We start from the raw sequence: 19,576 nt of genomic DNA on the forward strand, positions 1-19,576 counted from the left end.
AGGTCTGGGGTTGTGGCTCAGTGGTAGAGCACTTGCTTAGCATGTGTGAGGCACTGGGTTCAATTCTCAGCACCACATATAAATAAATGAATAAAAGAAAGGTCCATCAACATCTAAAAACAATTTAAATTTTTTTTTTTTTAAGAGAGAGAGGAGAGGGAGGGGGAGAGAGAGAGAGAATTTTTTAATGTTTATTTTTTAGTTTTCGGCAGACACAACATCTTTGTTTGTATGTGGTGCTGAGGATCGAACCCGGGCCACACGCATGCCAGGCAAGCACGCTACCGCTTGAGCCACATCCCCAGCCCTAAAAACAATTTAAAAATATTTCATCCATTGTTTCTTTCTTTTTTTTTCTTTTTTAAAGAGAGAGAGAATTTTAATATTTATTTACTTTTTTTTTGTTTTCGGCAGACACATCTTTGTTTGTATGTGGTGCTGAGGATCGAACCCGGGCCGCACGCATGCCAGGCGAGCGAGCTACCGCTTGAGCCACATCCCCAGCCCCTCCATTGTTTCTTACTACTATGTTGCCAATATTATCTGTCTCCCATTCATTTTGAGTTTTTCTTTTGGAACTACTAGTAATGCTATGTTGGATCTTATTACATCACCTATCTTTTAACTCTTTTTTTTCAATATTCTCTTTGACAGATTGTTGTATCCTGATGAATTTCTGCAGATCTGCCCTCCAGTCTAAATATTTTCAATTCAGCTGTATCTAATCTGCTGGCTTGCCTGTCATGATTACAAATGCAATGACAATACATTTTACTTCCTTGGTTCCTTTAAAAACCTGTCCCTTTTCACTGGAGATTGAACCCAGGGGTGCTTAATCACTGAGCCACATCCCCAGCTCTTTTTATTTTTTATTTTTTCATTTTTAGACAGGGTCTCACTGAGTGGCTTAGGGACTTGCTCAATTGCTGAGGCTGGCTTTGAATTTGTGATCCTCCTGTCTCAGCCTCTGAAGCTGCTGGGATTATAGCGTGCACTACTGTGCTGGCTGATAGATGGTTTCTTCGTGTGATTTTCATAGCTACTGCCTGTGAGCTCACTTCTAGAGGGCTGTTTTATTCTGTAGGACTCCTTGTGTCTGGGGCAATATTATTATGTTAGATTTTCTGTTTGGGGACTTGTTGCCATATGGATATCATAAATTTAAATGCTATCCTAAATAGTTTGGGTTTTAAGGTTTGATTTTTTTTTTTCCAAGAAACTTTTCTCCCACCCAAAGCCCTAAGCTCAGATAAGATGCAAGATTCACTGTCACTTCCCTGGTTTTGTAAATAGATTCTTCCTGGAGGGAGGAGCCCTCCAGGGTTCTAGCTTTACAGTGGGACTCAGTTTCACTTCTCCTGAAGGCCACACCTCTTGTTTGTAGGTAGGTGTTGAATCCCCTCCCCCATATCAAGTTCCCATTCCTCACTGGCTCACCTGGTTGAAACCCGGCTGGGCTCTGTGGTTTCGCAGTGCACCAGACGCCTTGGTGTTCCTCCTCCCTCTCCCAAGTTCTAGTGTGGTTTTCACATCTTTCGGTTCTATTTCATTCTGAACTTCTCAGTATCTGCAGGGGAAGTGGCATCTGGATCAGTGTAGCTCGTGATGCTGCCTGAATCCGAAAGTATGGTCTTGACGTGTGGCCGGGCACCCAGGGAGATTGGGGGGGCATGCAAAGTCAGGCCTGGAGATAATATTGGGGAGCTGGACTGCTCTGCATAAGACATAAGCAGGGCTGAGGGGGTGAGGAGATTGGATCTGACACTGACAAAGAGGAAGAATAGAGGACCTGGGAGGATGGAGGAAGGTTTGTGGCTCATAACGAATGAACAGTGAGAAATTCTGGTGTCATGAACATCGTAAGACCCTGGAAAAGAGTGATTGGCTGAGATGCAACTGATCTCTGTCCTCTGGGTTAAGCTGCACTGTAAACCCTCCCTCCATGCTCACACACTGCATGGCCCTAAACCTTCAGTAAAAGTCACTGTCTTAGTCTGTTTTCTGTTGCTATAACAAGACACACAAGGCTGGATACTTTATAAAGAAAAGAGGCTCATTTAGTTCACAGCTCTGGAGATTTCAGAGCATGACACCAGCACCTGCTCTGGGCCTTCTGGCTACATCACAATATGGCAGACAGCATCATGGTGGGAGTACATGCAAGAGGGAGAGATTACATGGTGAGACAGGAAGCTAGACAGATTCAGGGACCAGGTGTTAGAGTCTGTAAACAAGTCAAAATAACACCTGGCATTTTGCCAGGGGAATGTTAGAGTTCATAAACAAGTCTGGATGGTGCCTGGCAAAATGCCAGAGGGAGTGGTTTGAAAAGTAACAAAAGCGAGCCATTAAGTGTGGAGATTCCTTATTGGTTGACTGATGTATCTAGTTTATGCTAATTAGATAAGCTGTGTGGAATGTATAAATACTGCTCCTGTCCTGCAATAAACGGCTTCCACTCTTGCTGTATCAACGTACACAAGTTATTCGTCACCCCCCCAGTTATTTTGCTGCAGCCGGACTGCGGCAACCAGGCTTGATTTGAAATATCTGCTCCTTCACAAACCTTTGCCCATTCCCTGGACATAACCTGCCATGGTTCCCCCAGTGTCCCAGGCCTGTGTGCCTCTCTGGTAGCAGGTACACCATGGCCTNGATCAAGCTAGCTGCCTGCAGAACTTACCTGGACTGTGATTTAAGCTAGCTGCCTGCAGAACTTACCTGGACTGTGAGTTAATCTTTTGAGACACTGCTTTACCTGGACTGAGACAACAAACTGTAATCTACAACAAATTGTAACTCTTTGTATCTTTGCAAATGGTGTCATTGCTGGTATAATTTTTCCAAGGGCTTCTTGCATGGAGCCATCAATTGGCTTGGTATTGTGGCATTTTGTATCCTCCCTTTCTGTTTGTAGCAGGTTATTTATGGTGTTTCTGTAAAAACCACTATGGTCGTTATTTAAATTAAACAAAAGGGGGAAATGTTAGAGTCTGTAAACAAGTCAAAATAACACCTGGCATTTTGCCAGGGGAATGTTAGAGTTCATAAACAAGTCTGGATGGTGCCTGGCAAAATGCCAGAGGGAGTGGTTTGAAAAGTAACAAAAGCGAGCCATTAAGTGTGGAGATTCCTTATTGGTTGACTGATGTATCTAGTTTATGCTAATTAGATAAGCTGTGTGGAATGTATAAATACTGCTCCTGTCCTGCAATAAACGGCTTCCACTCTTGCTGTATCAACGTACACAAGTTATTCGTCACCCCCCCAGTTATTTTGCTGCAGCCGGACTGCGGCAACCAGGCTTGATTTTTTTTTTTTCAATAAGCTGCTCCCTCAGGAAACGACCAGGATCCCACAAGAACTACAATTAATGCCTTCATGGGCAGCACCTCTAGTGACCTAACCACCTCCCACTGGAATCAGTCCTAGTCACTCAGTCTTTCAGAGCCTCAGTTTCCCCATCTGTAGGGTTCTCAGCAGTGGCAGAGGGGGCAGCGAGCGGCCAAGGGCACTAGTCTATGCTGTGATTCCTAGCACAGGAGGGACACACCGTGAGCCACCGGTCCATGCCTGCGGGCTCAGTGACTGCACGAATCAACAAGCGGACCAGCACAGTTACACAGACGGACACACGTCTGTCATCCCAGAGGCTCGGGAGGCTGAGGCAGGAGGATCAGGAGTTCCAAGTCAGCCTCAGCTATTTAGCGAGCCCCGAAGCAACTTAGCGAAACCCTGTCTCCAAATAATGGAGGCGAGGCTCAGTGGTTAGGCGACCCTGGGTTCAATCCCCGGAGAAAATACGTGTCCACTCTGTCCACTCAGGAGTGGCAGGAATGAAATGCACATAGGCCATCGATGGCCTACGGCCTAGTCACGTCCAGCCCCAAGGGAGATTCAGACCCCAGCTCTCCATTTCTCCTGCTCCTCCTCTGTTTGCAGCGCTGGTGACTGAACCCAGGCCAGGGCCTGGCGCATGCGCACTCTACCACCGAGTCACGCCCCAACCCCCTTCTCCAGCTGCTTTTTTTTCTTAATTGATTAATTTACTTTTTATTCCAATGTGTTCTATATGACAGTGGACTGCATTACAGCTCATATCACACATATAGAGCACCATTTTTCATGTCTCTGGTTGTACAAAGTATAGTCACATCATTCGTGTCTTCATGCATGTACTTGGGGTAGTGATGTCCATCTCAATCCACCATCATTGCTAACCCCCTGCCCCCTCCCTCCCCTCCGCCCTATCTAGAGTTCGTCTATTCCCCCCCATGCTCCCCCTCCCTACCCCACTATGAGTCAGCCTCCTTATATCAGAGAAAACACTTGGCATTTGTTTTTTGGGGATTGGCTCACTTCACTTAGCATTATCTTCTCCTGCACCATCCATGTACCCGCAAATGCCATGATTTTATTCTCTTTTATTGCTGAGTAATATTCCATTGTGTATATATGCCACAGTTTCTTTATCCACTTTCTACTGAAGGGCATCTAGGTTGGCTCCACAGTTTAGCTATTGTGAATTGTGCTGCTGTAAACATTGGTGTGGCTGCATCCCTGTAGTATGCTGTTTTTAAGTCCTTTGGGTATAGACCGAGGAGCGGGATAGTTGGGTCAAATGGTGGTTCCATTCCTAGTTTTCCATTTTTAATTTTTGTTTGTTTGTTTTAGTTGTAGATGGACACGATACCTTCCTTTTGTTTGTTTGTTTTTATGTGGTGCTGGGAAATGAACCGAGTGCCTCGGCGTGCTAGGCAAGCGCTGTACCCCTGAGCCACAACCCCAGGCCCTTCTCCAGCTTCTTAAAGCTCAGTGGACACAGAAGAGGCTCCCAGGGGGAGAGAATGGGCTGAAACCCGCTCCAGCGGGGGACATTTGGAGTCCTAATTCTGCCATGATGGAGGGAGCCCCAGGAGATCTACGCAATGGTCACTCCTTGCCCTGAACCCCATGCGCACATGGCCTGGGGGGCCAGCCTTCCTTGGCCCCACGCCCTTCGCGGCCATGCCCTCCCTGCACGCCTGGGCTGTGCGTCCCTCCGCTATCCCTTCTCTCCTAACACTGGGACACCCGGGTTTCCAGCAGGCTACAGGGCGGCCCACCTTTCCCAGGCCACTGCCGCCGGTTGTGGTCACGTGCCTAAGCATTGGCCAGTGGGATGCGAGCTGAACTTTGGGTACCGTGTGACCTTCTTGGCTGTGCCTTTCAGGGAAGGGCTGCCACATCCTACATGGCCTCGCTTCCTCCCGTGGGCTCCTGACCCCCAGCTGGGGTTGCTGATGCCCCTGCCCCGGGTGTTTGGAGGAGCCGGGGCTGCCCTGGCTGCTCTGGACCCTGGACATGCCTAGCGCTCAGGATTCACTCCCGAGTGAGCCCACGCAGGGCTCCAGGGCCCCACCCCTCAGCAGGAGGACTGTGGGACACACCGATGACCCCCTTGGTAAGGGGACGGCTGCTAGCCCACTGGTAAGAGCTGGACTGCCCAGTTTTCAGGGTCCCAGAGGAAATGTGTTAGGCATCTCAGTCCTCCCGCCGGCCCTCAAGGTCAGCTTCGTTACTCCCGTATCGCAGGTGAGTAAGTTGAGGATTAGAGAGGACAACCAGCCGTCGGGGTGCGGTCATCAGGTGGGGAGGTCAGAACGCCAGCCAGCTCCATCTGGCTCCGAGACGCGGGCGTAGTACTCCTTTATCTCCCTTCCCTGGTAGCTCTGCTGGGTCCATCTCGGTCCTCTGGCCCCGCCTGGCTGATCTCATCCACCCCCATATGACTGGTCACTTGAGCATCTGCCTCCCCAGCCCTGTCCTCCGGGCTAAGCGTCCATCTGGGTTCCCAGGTGACTTCAAGCCATCTGACGACCTGTAGCTGTCCCAACACAAACACCCAGAGCGCATTGTAATATTGGGCCTGTGTCCCTCCCCTGGTACCAGAGTCACGGCCACTGTCCCCACCCTCTCACTGTTTCCCTCTCGTTCCCTCATCACCTCCTAACATCACCTCTCTGTTTTGCTGTAGTTTATATCTGAATGTCCCCCACAGAGCCCCGTGGGAAAGGCCTGGTCCCCAGCTCACCACTGTTGAAAGGTGGCAGAAGCTTTAAGAGGTTTGTGTGTTGGGGGAGGGGCCTGGGGGGAGATTTTAGGTCACTGGAGTTAGTAGGCCCTTGAAGGGGACCTTGGAACACCGGTCTCTCTTCTTTGGCACCTGGGCACTGCGAGGTGTTTGGGCCTCTTCTCCCACATGCTCCTGTCATGATGTGCTGTACCGTCACAGGCCCGAAGCCATGGGTCCAATCAGCCATGTACTGAAAGCTCCCAAATGGTGAATCAAAATAAGCCTCTCCTCTTCTTAAGTTGATTTATCTCAGGTATTTGTTACAGTAACAGAAAACTCACTAATACATGTCCAATGGCTCTTTCCCAATACCAGATTGCTTTCAGGTCCCTTGGTCCTCAGCTTCTGCTCAGAAACCTTCAGCAAGTTCCTGTTTTCTACAAAATAGAGCCTAGACTTTCCTCAGCATGGCCTTTGCAAACTAGGGCCTTGCTGTCTCCTCTCCCACAAACGGAAGGACCGGTGCTTCACTCTGTCACTGGACTCGTCAGTGCCATGTGCCTATCCAGCATCCATTTACCCCTTCCTCCTTAGTAACAGGACCCCTGTTTTAGCTGGTCTTGTTGCCAGGTACCTCTAACACCCGGGAGGGAGAGGTGAGGCCATATGCTTGCTGCTCAAGCAAAATACTCAAGTTGGTAGGAAAATGGTTTTATTCAAAGGAATAAATAATGAACTTGATGGTTTCGAAGGTTCTTTCTCCCAAAAGCTTTTAGGAGAGGCCAGGGTGCATTAGGACAAAAGACGGGAGTTTCACAGGTAAGTCCCTGGAGCCCCAGTATCACATCAGAAGGAGCCAGGACCTGTAGGACCAGCATCTGCATCTTCCTTTTAGATAAGCGCTATCAGAGGGCTCTCTTTAGAACTTAGAATACCCAAGGAGAGGGTGTTAGAGATGGAGGAATAGATTGGAGGGACATGGGAGGAGCAGCATGTCCCTCAGCTGGATAAATACTTGTTTTCAGATCCACTTGCAGCTAGTTGTGGCTGTGACAGAGTTCAGGCCAATGACCTGTGAAGGAAAGTGTGCCCAGCCCTGCTTGACAGGCAGCTGCTTAGTGGAAAGAATGCCCTTTGGGGCCTTGCTGCTGCTTTGTTTCATGGAACTCTGATGTGCCAGCCAGAGCTCCAGCAGCCCTTCTGGGCCACAAAGTGACCAGAGTATGGAAGCCAGTGGTGGAATGGCGGGACAGACAGGAGGAGAGTCTGGGTCGCTGGACCACAGAGCTGTCACTGCCACCCTGGAGGACTGCCTACCTCCAACTTATTTTTGTGATCCTCCTGTCAGGGCTTGATTTGAAATATCTGCTCCTTCACAAACCTTTGCCCATTCCCTGGACATAACCTGCCATGGTTCCCCCAGTGTCCCAGGCCTGTGTGCCTCTCTGGTAGCAGGTACACCATGGCCTGCATGGAGTGGCTAAAAGACACACACACAAAAAAAAAGACTGGGTGACCAAGACTGAGTGTCCGGGGACACTGGCGCAGAGTGGGTTGGCCGGCCGCCTGTGTGGCCCACTGTGTCCCTTCAGGTATGGGGACACTCAGTGCCTTTCTCTCCACCAGGTGGCAGTGCTGGCCAAGCCCAGGGAGACTCCACCTTCACCAGCGCCTTCAGAAAGAGAATTTTAGGGCAGGGAGGGAATTTAGCCAAGGTAGATGCCATGGCACCTGAGGGTCCGTCGGGTGGGTTTTCTGTGCGTATGCACACCTGTGTGATCAGGTAAGGACCACCTGAGGGACCGGCATCCCAAGGGCCTGGTGCTCCTCCCCATCACCAACTCCCAAAGGGAAGCCCCTCCTGGCTTCTGCCTGAGCTCCATAGGATGCGTCCATGCAGGGGGGCTCTTTGAATCTTCTCTTATCAACACGGCAGCCCCGAGGTTCACCAATGACTTGAGTAACAGTGGAGTCTTGCCCCAGCATCCATGGGGACTGGTTCCAGAACTTTCAGGATGCCAAAATCCACTTCTCTAAAGTCTCTTCTACATAAGGATCTTCCATTTGTGTAAGTTAGAAATCACCTCTAGATCACTTGTGCTATCTAGTGCAATACACCTGGTTGTTTGGCTGAATTGCTTCGGGAACAATGACAGGGAAAAAAGGCCTGTGCGTGTTTGATACAGATGTGATTTTCATATATAAGCATTACATGTGTGTGTATATTGAAGTGGGGAATTGAACTCAGGGGTGCTTAACCACTGAGCCACATCTCCAGCCCTTTAAAAAATTTTTTTGAAATTTTGAGATAAGGTCTTGCTAAGTTGCTGAGGCTGGCTTTGAATTCTCGGTCCTCCTGCCTCAGCCTCCTGAGTCGCTGAGATTACAGGCGTGCACCACGGTACCCAGCACAAAAGTACTTTTAATGATAGGACCCTGGGCAAATTGAGGGCTGGCTATCACTGAGGGTCCCAATGAGGTGACAAAATTACCCTGGGGAGAGAAAGGGTGTGGGGAGCTGCAGGGTGCATGGAGGGGGTGCTGAGTCCTCAGAAGCCTCAGACCCTCTCATCTCCCTACCCCGGCTTTGAGGGTTTACGGGGCCTCTGCGCATCCGGCAGTACCGAATACAGCCAGCAGGGGCCGCTCCAATCTCTGTCAAAGGCTCTCCTGTTTCCAGGGCCGGTCACTCTTCAGAGCAGTTATGACGACTTGCCAGACGCCAGCTCTGCCTTGCCAGTGGCACTAAAGGAAAGGGAAGGGTCCAGTCTCCATCGCGGGGCGGTTTCCACACGCACACACTGAGGCAAGCAATCAGCAACTACCTTATAAGGCTTCTACTAGGCGTCAGTACAGTCCAGCACCAGAATGTTAACTAACAACAACAAAATACTCACCAGGTGCCAAGTACCCTGAGTGAGGAACCCCAGAGGGACTAATGGGCGGTTAAGGCACCAGCTCTTCAGCCACAATGCAAGGACCGAATCCTGCCTCCCGATCTTGGAACAAGTTGCTTGACCACTTTGTGCCTCAGTTTCCCTGTGTGTAAAATGGGAACGGTTGCAATAATTAGGACCTGAGGAGTTTCCGAGAGGAGTACCAAGTTGATCTAGTATGGACTCAGGACAACAGTATCTTAAAGGGAGAAGTTCCATCTTTGCTTACCTGCTGGTAGGCTCGTGGTTAAGACCCCAATTACAGATTAAGACAAGATTTCAGAAAAGACAGATTAATAAGAGAGAGGCTTATTTAATATGGGACCCAGGGCCCTCAGAAGTGAAGGCCTGAAGAAACAGGGAAATCTGTGTGTTTTTACGCCCAGCGTGATGAAGTGTGGCTGTTTGTGCCGAAGCTTGGCTGGATGGAGGGGCAGGAACTGGAGGTTAGAAGCCAGGGGGAGCTCAGCCAGGCCGGTTTGTCCAGATTCTTTTCCGTCGCTGTCTTCAAAGGTAAGGAAGCCACTGAGGGTCTGTGACCATCTGCTTCAGGGCAGAAAGGCAAGGCCGCTCTTGCCTTCCCCCTTCTGCTGTTTTCCCAAAGGCGAGGCGCCATATTTTAGAGGGGCATGGACTGAACCTGTCAGTTTGTTAAATAAGGTCACGTGGGAGTGAGTCAAGGGCTCACCTGGCACTCCTGTCCCCTGGACATTGGGCCTGAGGAGGCTTCACTATCTTGGAATGTCCACCCGCACCGAGGTCCTGCAAACCCAGCCAGTCCCCCTGCGGGCTGCAGGTAGCCTGCAGGCCACAACTGGCCCAGTATTTTTCCAGACAGGCTGAATCCCCAGTCCTGTTTCCCTGATAAGATGGTGCACACATCTCTCTGGGGGAATGTGGTTTATTGGCAGGGTGCTCCAGGCAGTGGGCCTACAGGTGGAGCCTGGGAGGGGGAGGAGGGAGCAGCCCCGCCCAGAGACTGGCGAGGTTGCCAGAGGGCACTAGGGGTTGCCCTAGCCCCGCTCCCTCAGCTGGGCCAGCCAGGACAATAAACCAGGGGACAGGGCCAGCTATTACCACCAAGAACTATCAACCTTGGGCTCGCTGTGATTGGCATTGACTCCTTCCCCGTTGCCCTTGGCCTCTGCAAAACTGCTTCTCATGCAAAAAACCAGGAGCCTGGCGGGTGTGGCCTAAGAAAGGCGGTCCAGGCTTGCGGCAGTGTCTTTCCAGGTAACCAGGGCCAGGCTGCTGTCAACTTCCTCTCTCCAAGTCCACAGCCACAGCATGTTGCCTGTTAGGCTGGAAGGGACCCCCAGGCCAGCTCATTGTGACTTCCTGTTTTATACCTGGAAACCCCAGGGCCCAGGGAGAGCAAGGGAGCCACTCAAGGTAATACCAGGAGCACAACCTGTCTCCAAACTCTCCACCCTCTCCTGCCCTGTCACCTCCCCAGCCTACTTGCATCCTCTGTTCCCCCAGGGACATGCCCAGGGGCTATTCATCCTATGAAGAGTTCTGAACAAGGGCTGAAGGTGACCTTGCTCTGGGATCTTGGGACTGGCTCACCCTGGGGGTGAAGGGCCAGGGTACTTCAGGCCTGCACCACAATCAGGCCTTGGCACCTGAAGTTAGGAACACAGAATTCCTGCAGGTCCCAGACCTTCTGAGGCAATCTGTTTTTAACAAGATGCACAGAAGATTCTTTGCCCCATAAAAAACACTGGGCAAGAGAAAGCTCCTTCCTCTGGGAGCCTCAGTTTCCTTGTGAGCAATCAAAGGGACAGAAGATCACTCTGACTTCTTTGCCAGAGCTGACAAATCAGGAGCCAGCAGGCCTTTGGTGTGACCTCTGCCGGGCCATTTGTGTTGGGTGGCAAATTCTGCAGAGTAGAATTTCAGCTCCAGCAGGTCTGGGGGAACCACCTCCCCATCTCCCCTTGTGTCTGCCGAGCCCCCTCCTCTGTGCTGGAGACCCAGGGCAGACACCACTGCACACATTCTGAGATGCCACTCATTCAGTTGAATTCCACTTCAGCAACATTGAGCACCTTCTGTATGTCAGGGTCTGAAGCAGTGGCCTAGGGGCACTTAACCACTGAGCCACATCCCCAACCCTTTTTATCTTTTATTTTGAGACGGGGTCTTGCTGAGTTGCTTAGCCCTTACTAAGTTGCTGAGGCTGGCTTTGAACTTGCGATCCTCCTGCCTCAGCCTCTCAAGTCTCTGGGATTATAGGCTTGCACCACCGCACCCGGCACCAGGGGTCCTTTTTAAAATCCCTCTGTCCAGGTCCCACCCTGATCAATGGAACCAGCGTCTCTGTGGGCAAGTCTGGACCCAGGTGCTTATTAACATGACTTGGGCAATTCTAATGCACAGCCGGGTTGAGATCGGTCAGAAGTCAGACAGAAGGCTATCCTAGCCCTACCCAGACCACGTCCCCAGTTCCTGTTTCCTTTTCTCAGGTTGGTTAGCTGCAGCAAGTTTGCTGCAAGCCAGGAGAACTTACCAGGAAATCCCCAGGATATTGTAATGCTTGACAGCCAATCCAATTAATCATCAACTCTGTAACATGATCTCTGGCTCATAAAAAAGGGAACCTGTTGGGTCTTTGCAAACCTGACCACTGGCCTTCACCAGACAACTCCCTCCAGACCCAGGGACCTGTGCCCAAGGACCCCAGGCTGATGGGCGCCCACCTCTGCTCCAATGCCTGTGAGTATACCTCCTGCATCCCCTGAGTTGGGTTCCTGGGCCAGGGGTGTGAGAAGTGGAGAGGGCAGTGGGAGTCTGTGGGGTAGAGGTGCAGGCAGTGTCTTCGTGGCTCAGGAGAGGCATCTGGCACCATTTGGCTCCCCGTGCCATGGTGAGTTTCCTGTCTCTGCAGAAGTCCAACAGAACCTGGGTGATCTGAGTCCAGGATGGCCACAGTGATGCTTCTCGGTTCCTGGTGGGCAGAGGGAGTAGCGACCCGTGTGGGCCACAGGAGGGAGTTTAGGGGTCCTGTAGAGAACCGTGAATTCTCAAGAACCGGGGCTCCTGAGCAGGTTGCTTTGTCCCTATACCTCTGTTTCCTCATCTATAGGCAGGGGACAATGCGACCCATCCTACTGGCTTCACAGGACGGCCAGAAGGCACAAATCTATAGAGTGATCAGGCAGGAAGTCCCTCTGGGAGCCTCACCTGAGGCCACAGGTGTTCCTTAGTAGAAGGGCCTCTGGCGGGCAGAAGAAGGAAAACCAGGTCCTTCAACCTCAAAGGCAACCAGGACGGTGTGTCTCTGGACGTGCCCTCCTAGGCAAAGAGCCAAAGCCACTGCTCAGGGCTCCCTGGTGGGCACAGAAGGCTCACATACCAGCTCCCAGACCCACCACTCCTATGACAATCTGGTTTGCATTCCAGGCAGGACAATGACAGCGCTATAGAGGAGGCGGCCTCCTATTGAGTGTGGCTGGGACCTGGGCCTTGGACCTGGGATCCCCTGCTTCTGGCTGGCAGAATGTGGTGTCACCTAGCTTCCCCAATCTCTGAGTGTGTCCCCTGCAGGATGGGGAGAGGAGAGGCAGAGGCTGCAGATAGCTGAGTGGGCGCCTGGTACCCTCAAAGTCTTCATGGCTGAGGGGTGGCAACGAAGACGATGATGATCCGGAGGCCCTAGTGGAGCAGGCACTGACCCTGTGTCACTTAAATTTTGAGACCCTAGCTGCAGGGATTCTGTAATTTGACTCTACCTGTCCAGGGGTGGAGACATTCCAAAGCATGTGGTTAGTGCTTCCTGAACTTCCTGCTGCCAGGGTGGGTCCCTGTCCAGCCCAGCGTGCAGCCCTTGTCCCTCCACGGCAGCCATGGGTGAGTCCCACTGCTCTACCAAGCCTCGGGATCCTGCCTGAAAATGGGGCCCCAAATAACAGCCACCTCTGGGTGTGAGGGTGCTGGGGCACCTGGGTTCTCTGAACCTGTGTCAGCCCAGCCAGTAGGACAGACCTGCCTGGAGAGCCACTTTTGGCCCCTGGCCACCTCTTCCATTCCCCACACTGGGTTGCCTGTGTCACCAGGGTGACTCCTGCAAGGCTCTAGGGGAGGAACCAGGCAGAATGGAAGTAGGTGTCTACCCTTTTCATGCCCCTGTGACCCAGCTCCAAGTTCAGGTGGCAGAGCCCTCTGCAAAGGAAGGGAAGGGGACCCTGTGGGTGGTGTCTTGTAGGCCCTTGCTGGGCTGCATGGACCAGGGTGGCTTCAGCCCCACTCAACCTGGGCCTTGTGCAGTGAACAACCAAAACAACCCTACAGGAGAGTAAGTGCAGAGAGACTAAGCCCCAAAGAGCTCTGTGTTGTCTTGCTGTGGTAGCACCTTGCAGCGTCATGCTCAGGAGGCTGTTGATAAGGGGCTGCCTGTCTGAAGTAGGAACAGTATCCCAAGTGGGCCACTGAGAGAAGGGTGCTCACACGTCCTGGCCGCCTAGGGAGGACACCTCCAGTGTGTCCCCTCAGTCCCTCTAACTTAGGTGACATGAACACAGAGCTCCCAGTCACTTGCTGGGAAGGCTCCTGAGCTGGGCGGAGCTCTGCAGACTGTCACGTTCCTATTCAGGTCAAGGCCTGCTTCTCCTGGCGTCCCCCAAGGCCTCCCTGTCCTGCCGAGGGACTTCTGTACTCACTGAGGACCTTCCCAGGGAGTTTCCCCTGCTCCCTGGCCTGGACCCAGCCAGCCAGTGCCCTGGCTCCCCTCCAGGATGTGCATGGGACAATGAACCTTCCCTCTGTCCCATCCCTGCCCCTAGAGTAGATCCTGCCAGGGGTCAGGCTGGCCTGAGTCTCTGTCCCAGCTGTCTAGGGCATGGGGCTGGGGGTGGGGACAAAGTGGGTGGAAACTCCAATCAGAGCCAGAGCCAGGTGACCTCTTCTCTGTAGGTCACCCGTTAGGCCCCAGGAGCTGAGTGTAGCCAGTCTCTAGTTTCTGTTCCAACAGGGACAGGGACCACTTTCCTGCAGGGTGTATACTGGGCAAGGCTGGGACAACTCCTATTTGCCCTTTAGTTTTGTTCCCAGTGGCTATGGGGGACTCTCAGGAACAGTCTTTCCTGCCTCTCAATGGTGACAGGACTGGTCTCTCCAGGGGCAGGCGCTGATCCAGTCGAGTGTGTGTGGGGGGTGGCCTGCCCTTTCTGGTCTGAGCTGGTTACCCCAGGAGCTCCTACCTGCCCCGACCCCCGGCCCAGCTGGGCAATGAATGCTTCATGTTCAGGGTCTCTGGGCAGGTGATCAGAGACTCTGGGCCTTGTCAGGTGAGGGTTCCAGTCTATGGCTAAGGAGACTGAGCCCCAGGCAGCAGGGAGCAGCCTCGCTCAGCAACAGGGCAGGACCAGAATCCAGGGGGCAAACATGACCCCCCGCCTGCGCTGGCAACTCAGGGGTGGGTGCAGGGCAGGCTCCCTGATGTCAGGGCCTTGTGTTCTGGTTCTAGTCCAGATGTGCTGACCCAGAGGCTCCCCCTTGCTTAGGTACAAGCTTGAGAAGAAGGGATCTGGCACACCCATCAGATGAAAGGGAGAATGAGGTCATCATGGGAAAGGGTGACATTGGGGACAGAGGCACGCGTGAGGTGGGCAAGTGTGGACACCCAGGGCTCTGCGGAGGCCTGTTCATAGGTCACAAGGCACTTGTCCCTATGCCTTGGGGAAGGATATTTCAGTAGGTCAAGAGTGGATCACTGTGGTCTCAAAGGTGTCCCTTGTGCCTGACCAGATGGAGTCTCCCCTCCCTGGCCCCTGCTGGGATGAGGCTGGCTTGTGTAGGGTCAGGGCAGACCAGGGGAAAGCGTCCCCCCCCCCCCATTGGGGGACGTGGCCTTGGCTGGGTTCTGGCTCAAGTTCTGAATAAGTTTACCTCTTTTTATTTTTAGGAGGTACTAAGGATTGAACTCAGGGGAACTCGACCCCTGAGCCACATCCCCAGCCCTATTTTGTATTATTTAGAGACAGGGTCTCACTGAGTTGCTTAGTACCTTGCCATTGCTGAGGCTGGCTTTGAACTTGCAATCCTCCTGCCTCAGCCTCCCGAGCTGCTGGGATTACAGGGTGCGCCACCGTGCCTGGCGCTGGCTCGCGCTCCCTCTCTCTCTCTCTTTTAATATTTTATTAGTTGTCAATGAATTTTTACTTTATTTGTTTACATGTGGTGCTGAGAATCAAACCCAGTGCCTTATATATGCGAGGAAGCGCTCTACCACTGAGCTACAACCCCAGCCCACCAGCCGGGCTCTTTTTATTTTTAACTGCAAAGCAGTAGCCAGCTTCCAGGCCCAGCCCTGGAACAGCAGGGCCACATCCTTGCAGCCCTGAAGGAGGAGGGGCCCAGGGGTGGGAGGTGCAGTCCTGGGGCAGGAAGCTCCACCAGCTTCCTCCAGGCTTCAGATCCACAAGGACCAGCCAACAGGGAACTTTCCCTTCCAGGCTGCCGAGTGGCGTCCTCTGGGAAGTCCCCTGGTTGCAAAGCCCAATACGGGCTTTGTTAAGACAACCTCTGGATACCCAAGAGATGACCCTGGCCTTCTCCAGTCTGCAGTCGGGAGCTGCAGAGTCCCTTGATTCCCAGGATGAGGAGACACCTTCCAGGGTGGGGCAGGGCCTCCACCAGCAAAGCAGGTTCCCTGTGGGGAAATGTCAAGGTCAAAGAAGCAGACAGAAAAGAACCGCCATCTGCCAGAGAATTCCCCCGTTGGCATGTGGGCCCAGCTACTCCTGGGCTGGGCCCCGGAGTGAGAATAAATGGACATAATAAACATAAATACGTGGGCCTGCTGTGCCCACTGAACACGGCAGTACCTTTGGGCAGATGGGGTTTGAGGCTGGCAGTGGCATTGGTGCCTTTCATTTTCTTGTCCTCCTTGGGGAGAAGGAGCATTTAGTAGGTTTGCTGAGGAAATCAGATCCAGAAGTCAGTGTGGGCTCCCACCAGGCTCTGAGCAGATCTCCTGGAGTCCCTGGGGTGAGGGGTGAGAGTCTGTTCAGGAAAGGTGCTGCTGTCAAGGGAGCTGGGCAAGGTGGACATGACCCTCCAGGGGATGTGAAGGTGGCCCAGAGTGCTGGGGATCCTGGGGTGCTGGGAATTCCCTCAAAGAGCCAGTGGGTCTGCGTCGGGCTCACATTGACTTGCTCCATGTCCCCACCCTGCCCCACAGCCACCGAGGCTCCCCGAGAGGCGCTGCGCTTCCACGAGGACACCAAGGGCGCGCAGGTGCATCTGGACGCGCTGGCTAGCACGGCGTGCAGGCGCGCCACCTTCTACGATGGCATCGTGTTCAGCCAGCGGCCGGTGCCCCCTGGAGAGCGTGTGGCACTGCGCGTGCTGCAGCATGAGGGCGGCTGGTGCGGTGGCCTCCGCGTGGGCTTCACGCGACTGGACCCTGCGCACGTGTCCGCGCCCAGCCTGCCGCCCTTCGTGTGCCCGGACCTGGAGGAGCTGAGCCCGACATGGGCCGCGGTGCTGCCCGAAGGCAGCGTGCTCCCCGGGAATGTGGTCTGCTTCTGGGTGGACCGCCGGGGCCGGCTCTTTGCCAAGGTCAACGCGGGCCGCCGGCTCCTTCTGCGGAAAGACGTGCTCCTGGGCGCGCCGCTCTGGGCGGTGATGGACGTGTATGGCACCACCAAAGCCATCCAGCTGCTGGGTGAGACAATGGGGGGACCCGAGTGCAGGCCGCGGAGGGGTGGGGCAGGGGAGAGGGACAGCAGGCTTTGCCGCAGGGACAGGTGGGCTGGAGCGCCCGGGGCTGTTCCCCTGGTCCTGACCCCCTCTCTGTCTCAGACCCCACAGCCAGCCTGGGTCCCACCGCCGTGCCGGCCGTCCGCAGGGAGGAGGCTTTGCCTGAGCAGGAAGGTGAGTAGACCCCCAACCTCCAGAAGCCCCTGCGGAGTGGGAGGAAGCCCGATGACGTGGGGCGGGTCGCCGACAGCCTCAAGTCTCTCCATTCCCAGAGCCGGGGATGGAGACTTTAAAGTTCTGCGTTCTAGAGCAACGGCTGGCTTTACAAGTGACAGTGTTCTTGTTAGAGCATCATCACGAGCACATAATGCTATGCCTTTGCTGTAGAAAAGTAATCCATATTCATTGTAAGATTTTGCCAAATAGAAATAAGATTAAGGGATAAAGGTTTTTGTTTTTTTTTTTTTTTTTTAATGGTACCAGAGATTGATCCCCCAGGGGCAGTTAACCATTAAGCCACATCTCCAGACCTTTTTTCCTTTTTATTTTGTGACAGGGTTTCGCTAGGTTGCTTAGGGCCTCTCTAAGTTGCTGAGGCTGGCTTTGAACTTGCAATCCCCCTGCCTCAGCCTCCTGAGCCACTGGGATTACAGTCATAGTACCAGGCCAAGAAGAAAAATTTTAAAACCACCCGGACCTCTTGGATGGATTTCTTCCAGTATTTTTATCATAGGTGTGCATGCAGGCGCAGATGGACAAGTGTTGGACTTTGTTTTCTTTTTGTTCAAAATTGGAATTTCATAATCCACGTCCCCTCTTTATCCCCGAGGAGGCATGTTTCATGATGGTCCTCTGAATCCTGAAGCCGTGGGTAGCCCTATATACTTGGCTTTTCCTATACATGCCTATGAAGAAGTTGAATTTATGAATTTAGTAAGACATTCCCAACAATAACGAGTGATAAAACAGGATTATTCGGTAGTGTAATAGCAATCATTTAAAATTCATGAATTTTATTTCTGGAATTTTCCACACAAAAAAATTTAATATTTTCAGACCACAGGTAACCATGAGATACAAAACCTAGACCAAGGGCGGACGACTGTCTGTGTGTCCGTCTTCTTCCCTTGATCACATCAGGAGTGTTGTCACGTGAGGTCGTGTTCAGAAGATAGCACCTTTCTCTGTCCTGGGATCAGATCATGAGAAGTGGCCCACCCCTTGCCCCACGTGACCCCAACCTGTGTTCTCTTCTTTCCAGTCACACCAGACAACGAGTGCATCATCTGCTTCCACCATGCTGCCGACACCTGTCTTGACCCCTGTGGCCACTCACACTTCTGCAGCTCCTGTGCCCAGCGGATCTTCAGAGATACCGCCACGTGTCCTGTGTGTCGCTGGCAGATCAAGGCAATAGCCACAGTGTGGTCACCGAGGACTGGGGAAGGCTCATGAGAGAGGCTCCCAGGTGTAGCAGGTTGGACCTATCTCTGCAGAGGGAGCAGGCGCAGCCCTGCCCTCATCCTGGCCTGGGGTCAGGGGGCCTGGCCAGCAGCAGGCAGGACAGAGAGGGAGGCAGGGAACTGGTGGTCGTTGTACTACTCTTTCCCCAAGGGAAAGTTGGGCTGGGGCCAGTGTAGCAAAGAGAAACCTCTCTGCCCACACCAGGGTGTTCCCTTTCGGGGTGCTGTGTGCAGAGTGGGTAGTTGATTCCTCGTTTCTGTAACCAAGGCTGCTGTATCTGTCCTGCGGTCCCAGCGTGTTGAAGACCTGGAACAGGGAGGCATGTCAGTGGAACTTACTGGGTTATCTCCCTCAAGTCCCCCACAAAGGGGTCTGTAGTTGTCTCTCAGGGTGCTTGTGAGGTTGTGATGAGATTGTGTGACTAAAGACCACCCAGCACTTGAAAGTGCACCGTAGTTATGATTTCCTCAACATTTCTGAAATACCACAATAAAGTTTGTTTTGTATGAATTTTTTGGATAATAACTGTGTCCCCCCTTTTTGTGTGTGCTCAGTGGGAGTGGGTGAAGCTCTAGTCACGATGCAGGACATTCGGTAACCTACCACCCTGCCCTTCTGCCCACTCTAGACTTGCAGTGGTCTGGTTGGGCTCCGGGTACCCAGGCCATGGGCTCTATGAAGCTGAGCATATGCAGCAGATGGTCCAATTCTCCCAGAGCCCTCAAGTCCCAGCCAGACCTTAACGTAGCCACACTGGGTTTTGGTGCATGGCCCGGAAGCTCTGGCCCTGACAAGGCAGAAGCCAACCTGGGAGCTGCCTCAGCAGGTGTGAGTGGCAGGGAAAGCCACATCTATTACTTCACTATTGTTCTCTGCTCTGTGACTGCCTGTAAAGGGACATTTCCTGGGTGTCTAAAAGAGGGGGTTCAAATCTATTATGCTAATTTTTTTTCAGATGGACACCATACCTTTATTTTATTTATTTTTACATGGTACTGAGGATTGAACCCAGTGCCTCACATGTGCTAGGCAAGCGCTCTGTCACTGATGCTGAAAAGTTTTCATGATGGACACCTCCATCAGAGGTGTCTCTGCAGCCTCTTCACCAGCCCGAGGGCCAGGATGATGGGTTGGCTGATACCCAACATTCTGAAGAAGGATCCCTCTCTGCCACGCATAGTGCTCTAACTTTCAGCATGTGACTTGACCTCTGTGAGCTTCTGTTTATCTGTAAAGTGGAAATAAGATAATTTTCTTTTTGGTAAGTTGTGAGGATCATGAATATGCAACTTCTAGCTACAAAGTACTCAAAATATGCCATCTCCCTGGGGAAGGGCCAAGGGAACAGTAAGCCAGGCACCAGGGTCCAGGGGTGGATCCTGGCTTCCCACTGTCTTTTTCAAAGGCCCCCCATACC

General features: G+C 52.7%; 1 protein-coding gene across 2 annotated transcripts; it reads left to right on the forward strand.

Annotated features, from left to right (window-relative positions):
* The first annotated feature begins 10,229 nt into the window (after positions 1 to 10,229).
* On the forward strand, positions 10,230 to 18,681 carry Neurl3 (neuralized E3 ubiquitin protein ligase 3). Of its 2 annotated transcripts, none has more exons than XM_015499727.2 (5): positions 10,230 to 10,383; positions 11,460 to 11,709; positions 16,175 to 16,660; positions 16,798 to 16,869; positions 17,957 to 18,681. In XM_015499727.2, exons 2-5 carry the CDS (start codon positions 11,682 to 11,684, stop codon positions 18,148 to 18,150), a joined length of 780 nt encoding a protein of 259 aa, XP_015355213.1. In that variant the 5' UTR covers positions 10,230 to 10,383; positions 11,460 to 11,681; the 3' UTR covers positions 18,151 to 18,681. The 2 variants fall into 2 exon arrangements, with proteins under 2 accessions (XP_015355213.1, XP_048666294.1); XM_048810337.1 differs by having other exon boundaries at positions 10,241 to 10,383; positions 11,590 to 11,709.
* Positions 18,682 to 19,576: the final 895 nt, after the last annotated feature.

Source organism: Marmota marmota, unplaced genomic scaffold (genome assembly GCF_001458135.2).
Source record: "Marmota marmota marmota unplaced genomic scaffold, marMar, whole genome shotgun sequence".
Lineage (NCBI taxonomy): Eukaryota > Metazoa > Chordata > Mammalia > Rodentia > Sciuridae > Marmota > Marmota marmota.

What these genes read in the sequence shown, in the direction of transcription:
- Neurl3 (XM_015499727.2), top strand. Translation starts at nt 11,682, where the DNA reads ATGGGCGCCCACCTCTGCTCCAATGCCT. An exon ending in CCACCTCTGCTCCAATGCCT is followed by an intron (nt 11,710 to 16,174) that starts GTGAGTATACCT and finishes CCTGCCCCACAG; the next exon opens with CCACCGAGGCTCCCCGAGAG. An exon ending in CAAAGCCATCCAGCTGCTGG is followed by an intron (nt 16,661 to 16,797) that starts GTGAGACAATGG and finishes TCTCTGTCTCAG; the next exon opens with ACCCCACAGCCAGCCTGGGT.